Here is an 8,846-nt window from a genome sequence, read left to right on the forward strand (position 1 = left end):
CTTGAACAGAGCACGTAGCCATGGCCGTGGCGTCCTAAATGCCCATTTTTGAAACTTAATCTGACAAAAAAAGGATTTTTTTTTCTTGCTTTATATTATAAAGCAACAATCAACCGATACTATCAGCTCGCTGGGACCGTAGCACAAACAAGCTCAAAGAAGAAAAAAAAATGTCGACACCAACAGCTTAACGAAGCGAAGATGACCGACAACCGCTACACCCTTCGGAAAAGTACCACCGCATGCCAAGCACTCCGAAGCCTCGCGTACCAAGCATCATCTCCAGGAAGGAAAGCGACGACGACGTCCCTGTTGTTCGGACAAGCCCTAGGGTTCCCTCTGATACGCGGATGGCAGTGGGGAAGGGGTATCACCGACGCCCCTCGGGAAGGTTCGGCGGCGTCCATGAACGCAGCTGCGCCGTTGGCGATCGAGCCGCCAAGGATTTCTCCCGCCCCGAAACCACCACCGTCACCCCGGACAACCGGAAGTGCACCATTCACGCCACTAAATATAAGTTTGTTTTTTCTGTTTTCTTGTAATGGTAGAAATTATTCTTATTATTTTAGAGAGTATTTGTATACTCTCCTGTTAAATGAAGTTGGCAGCCAGTCTCGATGGCAGGGACGGATCTAAGGGGGCACGAGGAGGGGCTAGACCCCCCCACCCCTCAATGAATTGATTCTTCTTCAATGCTAGTAGTTAGAGCATCTCCAACAGGCGCGCTATAGAAGCGTCGCGCCGCAAAAAAGGCAGTTTTAGCATGCGCAACGCGGCGGACAGCTCCAGCGGGCGCGCAAAAACGGCGCGCGCGCCATTTTCATTTCAGCGCGCTGGCCGAAACGCAATCTCGCGCCCCTTATTTGCTGCGCCGGCTCCCCCGCGCGCGACTCTCCCGCGCTCGCTCCTGCTCTCTCCCGCGCTCGCTCCTCCCTCATCCGGCCGCGCCGCCGCCGCCGCTCGCGCCCCCACGACCGTTCAGCGCTTCCCGGGCCTATCCCCGCGCCGCCGTCGCTGCCCGCGCCCGCCGGCGACCACTCAGGCGCTTCCCCGGCCTGTCTCCGCTGCGGGCGCCGCCCGCGCCCCCCGGCGACCGTTCAGGCGCTTCCCCGGCCTCCCCGCGCCGTCGCGCTTCCGCCCCACCCCCTCCTAGTCCGGTCGGCCCTCGCGCGCCTCCGACGTCCGAGGAACAGCGCCTGAGAGCTCGCTGCCGCGCCGTGCCCGCAAGGTGTTCGGCAAAACGCCTACAAGGTATGTATTGCTTCAAACTTATGAATTTGGTGCATGTTTTGAGTGATAGTTTTTATAGTATAGTATTGAACATTGTAGATGAGTTCGTCCGAAGAAGAGTTTGATATGGAAGAGGAGGAGGATCTTGCAATGATAATAGCTATGCATATCAATAAAAAACCGAAGCACGGTGGTTCGGTTATGGGTCGGGAGAAAATTTGGAGAGATAGGATTGATGCCCATAACAGATTGATGAAGAACTATTTCGTGGAGAATCCCACATACCCGGAGTCGTATTTTCGTCACGGTTTAGGATGAGCACAGACTTGTTCAAGCGCATTGCAGAGAAACTAGCGAGCCATGACCGGTTTTTCCAACAAAGGAGGAATGCCGCCGGAGAGCTTGGTTGTGTTTATTGCATTATTTGTTGTATTGAAGGATAAACTATTTGTTTGAGTTGTAAGACTATTTATTGTTGATTTATTTTGTTTGTTTGATCGTTTTTGCGCCTATTTTTTAAAATTTATATGTGGTTTGTGCGTGCTGCGCGCGCTGCATTTTTGGGCACTGCTGAAGCGGCGCGCGCGCTGCATTATAGCGCGGCTGCTGGAGCCAGCGTCTAACCCCGCGCTAAACCAGCCGAAGCGCGCGCTACAAACGCATTTTTTGAGCGCGGCGCGAAGCGCTGCTGGTGGAGATGCTCTTACTTCAGTCAAAATTTACTAAAACATGAAAGCTTTGCCCCTTCATGAGCAAACTTGCCCCCTTTATGCGTTCATTCTGGCTCAACGGCATAAACCGGGTGGCGAGCAGGCGTGATCAAATGGATTATTTCTGTCTATACCTAAATTATGTTCCCTCTGTAAACCAATACAAGACATTCTAGGTCACTACTTTAGTCGAGCATGGTAGTTTGGTGCAGGGGGAACTTGGCTGATGAATGATGGTAGGCATGAGGGAATAATCACGTACTAGCTCGTAGACAACACTAACTACTTGGCATGGCCACCTAGCTAATTTGTCTGTCAATTTGCTGCCGTTAGGATTCGTTTTCCCATGAGAACTTTCGAATATTTGTCGCTACACGGCTTGCCATTGCAAAAGAATAGTTTTGGCTTTTCGGGATCGCGATAGTAAAGTAGGTTCCGCATTTAGCCTTTTTCTTCTGGAAACTTACTCTTTGATGCATGAACCGCCATTGTTGACCGAGTTCCCTGGCCTGATGTGAGAGAGAATGACATGGACGGTAATTTTCAGTTGCTAGACGGTGTGCACAAAACATACACTTCATTCTTTTAGCATTTTCCCATGTGGATGCACATGTGAGGTGAGGTGAGGTGAGCTGATCTGAGTATAGATGTCAACCATTCCACATATGCATGACCATACATGGTTATCCTAGCAAGACTCGCGGCCTCCTACACTTCTCTCTCGATCGTGTGTCCTCTAGGAGACCCTAGAAGTAACGGTGAAAAATATATAGTGGGTTCGTCCACAAGAGGTCCGGCGCCTTCCTAGTTCCTTCATCCGTGATCTCTCTTCCTTTAGTTAACCCTCAAGGAAGGAAGCAGCTCATCAAAGTTGCTAAAGCCAGAGTCGCCCAACTTCCAAATCACTTTACTTGAAGGGGTATAAAGGTGCACCTCACTCTACTCTAGCTCTACCTATGTGTATGGAGTAGCACTTTTCCTCTGCCTTCATCCAACATAGCACGCGCCTGAAGCTATACTCAACTTTATTGCTATCTGTGGGTAAACAAACAAGGGCAGTTTTACATGTGAAAAGACGCAGTAATTTGCAAATAATAATCTCCACGGATCTTTGTGTAAAATCCAACGATGTAGGAGTTAGACAAGGCCTGGTTAATTCTTATCTGCATGAGAATTAACAAATACGATTCTGTATTATTGTTTGACTGCGTATATCACAACAATTATCGATCGGTAGTCCTAAATAAGGAGCAGGGTAAATCTAGGCATACCCCGGACCGGGTTTCGGGCGGGCTTAAAGCCCGAACTGAAAATCCCAAGTCCAAGCCCCGCTAGGTACGGCCAAAAAATCGAATATTCAAGCTCGAACCTGGGCCAAATTGACTAAAAATATAATTTCAGGCCAAGCCTCTATGTAAAATGGCTATTTTTCCAAGCCCGAGCCCAGTCCGAAATACAGACCAGCCCTAGTTTTCAAGCTTGAGCCCGGCCCGGCCTGGGCTTTTTGGCCGGGCTCGGGCTGGGTCATCGAGCCGGGCTGCCCATGCCCAGGTTTAGAGCAGAGAGTAGAGCAGGCACATATAAAAGCTACTCCCTCCGTTCCTAAATATAAGTCTTTCTAGGGGTTTCATTAATAGACTACATACGAATGTATATAGACATATTTTAAAGTATAGATTCATTCATTTTGCTTCGTATGTAGACATTTAGTAAAATATCTTAAAAGACTTATATTTATGTACGGAGGGAGTAGTTTATTGCGGGCACGATGCCATCATGCGTGGATGGATATGTGCAGCCAAATATGCAAATATACATCCCTGTCTCACATTTACAAATCTGTCTCGCAACTGCACCGGAGCGGCATCACAGAGGGCGCGGGTGAGCGAAAGGGACTTGCAACAGAAAGGTTTATAGCCAGCTGCTACAGCCTACCACCCCTTGTACTACTTCCATTCTCTCTATCGTCTACCACTGCTACGAGCTTAACCATATATAGCCACCGACCAACCCTTCCCATGTAAGCTTACCAGATCATTTGGTGCCAACGCAAAGCATCCACCAACCACCGTCCACTAGGAGTGAGTAGACAGTGGAGTAGGTAACAAGGACTCTTGATTTCAAGTCTCAGCAAATAAACATAGCATGAACATATCTTGCAGAAACATCTTATATTATGGGGTACGGACGGAGTAGCTTGTAGTTAAGGTACAGATACTACCATACTGAACTGAATTTGCGTGGTTAAATTCAGAATCATGTCAAGCCACCATGTGTACTGCATCCACTGGTAAAGTAACTAGCTAGCTAGTTGGTCACTCTCTCAGATTTCAAGTATGCGGCCGTGACGACCGCTTGGCTTTCCACACGCACAGAGACGTGCCGTGCGTGATGAAGAATACACACGTACGCAAAAGGACCTTTAAAGTCAAAAAATCATAAAGTAGACATGCGCAGAAATTCATGGCAAGAGGGCCCAAGATATCATATATGAAGAAAAGAAAAAATACACATAGCGGCAGCTAGCGTCACAATCATCACCATGTGTATTTCGGTGACGTGCCCGGATTCCCAGCCAAGCGAGCGCGCGACCAATTGATCAACCCAGCTAATAACGTGCAATCAGCTCACTGATTAGGCAGGAGACCGGCAAGTACGTACACTGATTGAGCAGCAGGAGTTCGTAGCTAGAACGTTTTTCCAAGGGAACACTTTGAGCTAAAAGCTAACACAAGATCCAAGGGAAAGGTCCGAGCAAGACGATCACGCCTCGTCGATCTCTTCTCGCCTTTATCAGGAAAACATGTTCGGTTACGAAACTTACGAAAACGTCTTATATTATGAGACGGAGACGAATGAACCAAGGAAAATTATGGCGCTTTACTTGTGAACCAAGTACTAGGAGTACAAGTTAGTCAAATGGAGCAGTACAAGTCAAGCCTTTAGGCATGAACTTCCTTCCTCTCTCTCTCTCTCTCTCCCTGTACATGGACATGGTCTCCAATATCTCCACCGTTCTTCACGTTTACTCCATATATATGGATGTATCCTTTCCCCCTTTTCAATCAATCAATAAATATTCCCTTCCACTCCAAGCTAGGCTCCAGCACCAACCAAATTCTAATCTAAACAACAAGAAAAGCAGTAACCGATCGATCGAAGCTTCAGCCAATTTTCATCGATTCATGCTTTCTTTTCTTTAACCAGTCGAGATCGATTCTGCCGAAAAGAACGGCAATCGAGCCCCAAAAGGAAGAGGAAGAAACTACGTCGGGCAAAAGAAAAAAAGAGAAGACGGATGAGATTCAGGAAGCTATCCAAAACCAAAAGCAATGAATTTCTTGTCTGGACAAGTGGACATGCATGCACATGGTTGATCGATGGAGCTCGAGCCGAACCGGATCGATCAGATGTCGACGGCGCAGGCGGCGGCCTGCTGGAAGCGGAAGTAGTCGGGGCCGCCGCCGGTTGTGGCGCCGTAGCTGCCCTTTCCCTCGTTCACCCTGATGAGGGCCGGGCAGTTGACCCGGAGGTGGTAGTGGCCGGAGATCCACGTGCCCACCTTCCACCGCACCCAGCCGTCGACGCGCACGTCCACCAGCACGTACCCGGCCGTCTCGTCCTGCGCGAGCGCGATGGCGAGCTGCGGCGGGAGCACGACGCTGTCCATGGATCGGAGGTAGGGCGACCACACCGACTGGTCCCGGTGGCCCTGGTAGGCGACGGGGAGGCGGGTGGGCACGGTGATGGCCACGCCCTTGTACTGCGCGTACATGTCCGTCTCGTCGTAGTAGACGCCGACGCGGTCGTTGGTGTTGCGCGCCGCCACCGTGGCCTGCATGGTGGTGAAGAGGTAGGCGGAGGTGGGCGGGGTGACGTTGAGGCAGAGCACCGCCAGGTCCTGCAGGTAGAAGGTGGGCTTGTGGGGGCGGAGCACCAGGTAGACGATGAGGATGATGAAGAGGGCGAGGAGGACGAGGGCGAGCAGCGCGCCGCAGCACTTGCGGTAGAGCCGGCGGCGGTGGCACTCGCAGCCGCCCTTGTGCCCGCCGCAGTCCTTCACCGCCATGGATTATGGATATGGATGGTGGTCGAGCGCCTCAGCAGCAGCAGCAGCAGCAGCGTGTAATGGATGGATGGGTGCTGCAGCAAGATGGAAGCAGGAAGCAGCTAGCAGCGATGAAGCGAGGTGTGAGGCTGTGATCGATCTGTGGGATGGGAGGAAGGTGGAGAAGAAAAGGCAGTTGGGCACGAGGTGGTATATATACATCTACCACGGCAGCGGCAGGAGGAATTGGTGATTGGTGTGGGGTTAGGAGGAGGAGGGGATCAGCATTGGTCAGTGTGAGGAGGAGTACTGACAAGTTGGGTGTTGTCGGCTTGGAGCAGCTGGTACATACAACCTGCAAGTGGGCCTTGGTGAGCAGTCTCTTGCTGAAGAAGCACTGTTAATTAGAAGTAGTGGAATTGTAAGCCTGATAAAACATAAATGAGAGGTGGTTAATGGTGATGAAAAATGGAGCAGTGTGGGTGAGACGGCGAGTGCCATGCTAGGTTCCGAAAGCAGCAATGAATAATAGGCCGGGTTCAGACAGGGGATCGAGTCATCGAGATGAGAAACGAAAAGATGACACTTTTCTTTTCTAGTGATGATTAATAGGCCGGGTTCAGACAGGGGACGCCTTTAGTTCCTCACATAGTATGTTACAAACAAAACTTTATCAGTTCAGATGCACCGCCAGTCGCTTGTAAACGCGTTTTGTGTCAGTCGCGTGAAAACAGCCGGAGGGAAGAAGAAGCTCGTCGGAGAAAGCCCTCTAGGTGTCTTAAGATGGCAGGCACCTCCGTTGTCTATCTTAAGGGTGCGGGGTGCATGATGCAAGCTCGTTGAAAAATAAAATGACCATCGTCGAGGCGAGAGGGATGGTCGGGGTGGCGGCAGCACGTACGACGGTGAGAGGCGGTTGAGGGGCTGGCGCAGGAGCCGAGCGCCCCAACTGCGGGTAGTGGTGGGTGGAGGGTGGGGCGTCCACATCAATCAAATGGGATGAAGCCAACACAATCCCAACGGAAAGCTAAAGTGCAAGAATAACAAGGAGGAGGAGAAGAAGAATCGTAGCACGAACACGGGTCCGCGTCACCTTCGTTCCGTGTGCACGCAGCTGCAGCCAGCCAGCCCCACTCTCTTCTCCATCTTCATCACAAGAAAAAAATGCGACGTACGCAACGCGGCACAGCACATGCATAGCATGGTCCGATCGATCGAGCTACACCACCATGGTCCACGGCCAAGATCGACATGCATGCATGCATGCATGCATATCGTCAGTACCACGTACCACGACGCGTCTAGCCTAGGATATGTTGCCAGATCTGTCCTACGAGTTAATTCCTCGTGTCGGACTATTTCTAATCTGATACTCCTGCGTTAAGCTTATAAAGATTCCACTAACAGATTACGTACGAAGCAAAATAAATGAATCTATATTTTAATATATGATTATGTACATCCGTATGTAATTTGCTAATGAAAACTTTAAAAGAATTATATTTACAAACGGGTGAAGTAGATCGATCGATCGTCCTAGTAGTACGATTAGGATATATCAACATCAGTTCATAATCACCATGCAAATTTATTTCCAATCGTATATCACCGTGGTGAGAAAGCGGAGCAACATACAGTAGTATCGTTCAGAGCCGGCCGCGAGTTATACTTATTCCATCTCTTCATATGCATGCATGTGCGATCATCAAAACAATCGAGAGGAGGAGGACGACGACGATACGCTATATATGTAGGTACGTACGTCCGTCAGCCGAATTCACGGACCAGATCCATTGGAAGGACGCGCAAAAGGTGTGGGGGTGGAGGGACGCGGTCACACGGAATCGGAAGCTTCTCCTCCTCCTTCTCCTCTTTACACGTTTGTGCATGCGAGTCGTCCGTCGCTCGTGCCAAAACAAGGGCACATATGCAATGCCAGCTACTTGCATGGTTCGATTAGAATACTCCTTAGAGCATCTCCAACAGCGGCGCAAAAAGGCGTGCGCGCTAAACCGGTATTTTACCGCGCGCGGGACATAATTGCGCGCTCCAGCGGCGACGGGAAAACCGCGCGCGCGGGAACCGCTAGCGCGCGCGCCATTTTTCCGGCGCCGCGTCCCGCGCGTCCATAAAAGGTAGCGCGCTGCCCTGCCTCTCGCGCCGCGTTCTCTCTCCCTCTGCCTCTCGCGCCGCCGCCGCGTTCTCTCTCCCTCTGCCTCTCGCGCCGCGCTCTCTCTGCCTCTCGCGCCATCATGCCGTCGCGCCGCCGTTCTGCATCGGGCTACCGCGGCGTCCGCCAGCGCCCCAACAGCGGGTTCTACGCCGAGATACGCTCCGGCGATCTCCGGCTGAGCCTCGGCACCTACGACACGGCGCACGAGGCCGCCCGCGCGTTCGACGCGGCGACGTGGCGCCTAGGCAGGCAGCGCCTCCAGATGAATTTTCCGGACGTCCGCACGCTCCAGCAGGCGTTAGACCTGGCCCCGCCGCCTCGTCTAAACTCCGCACAAGACCGTGCGGAGCACACTGCGCTGCAGCGCCGTCTCCTCGTCGCCCAGGAGGACGAGCGGGTGATGGCGGAGTGACGCCTACGCCACCCGGAGGACGTCGCCTACGAGCAGGAATATTGGGAACGACGCCGCGAGGAGGACACGCGCCGGCGCCGCGAGGAGCGCTTGGACAGGCCGACCTCGTCAATGCAGGCGGAAGGTCCTTCTTCACTGAAGAAGATGAGCGTTGGTTTGACATCTGGCTGTCAACCTCTGACGACACCAACGACGATGATGATGGTGCAGATGACTGGAGCGATTAGGAGTTTTTTTGTTTTCGAATTATCTAGCACCGAATTATCTATCTAT

The 8,846-nt window shown here is 51.6% G+C and overlaps 1 protein-coding gene across 1 annotated transcript; it reads right to left on the reverse strand.

Annotated features, from left to right (window-relative positions):
- Positions 1–5,103: 5,103 nt before the first annotated feature.
- LOC123428470 (NDR1/HIN1-like protein 12) lies at positions 5,104–6,190 on the reverse strand. Its single transcript, XM_045112681.1, has one exon. It carries the CDS (start codon positions 6,007–6,009, stop codon positions 5,347–5,349), a length of 663 nt encoding a protein of 220 aa, XP_044968616.1. The 5' UTR covers positions 6,010–6,190; the 3' UTR covers positions 5,104–5,346.
- Positions 6,191–8,846: the final 2,656 nt, after the last annotated feature.

Source organism: Hordeum vulgare, chromosome 2H (genome assembly GCF_904849725.1).
Source record: "Hordeum vulgare subsp. vulgare chromosome 2H, MorexV3_pseudomolecules_assembly, whole genome shotgun sequence".
Classification (NCBI taxonomy): Eukaryota; Viridiplantae; Streptophyta; class Magnoliopsida; order Poales; family Poaceae; genus Hordeum; species Hordeum vulgare.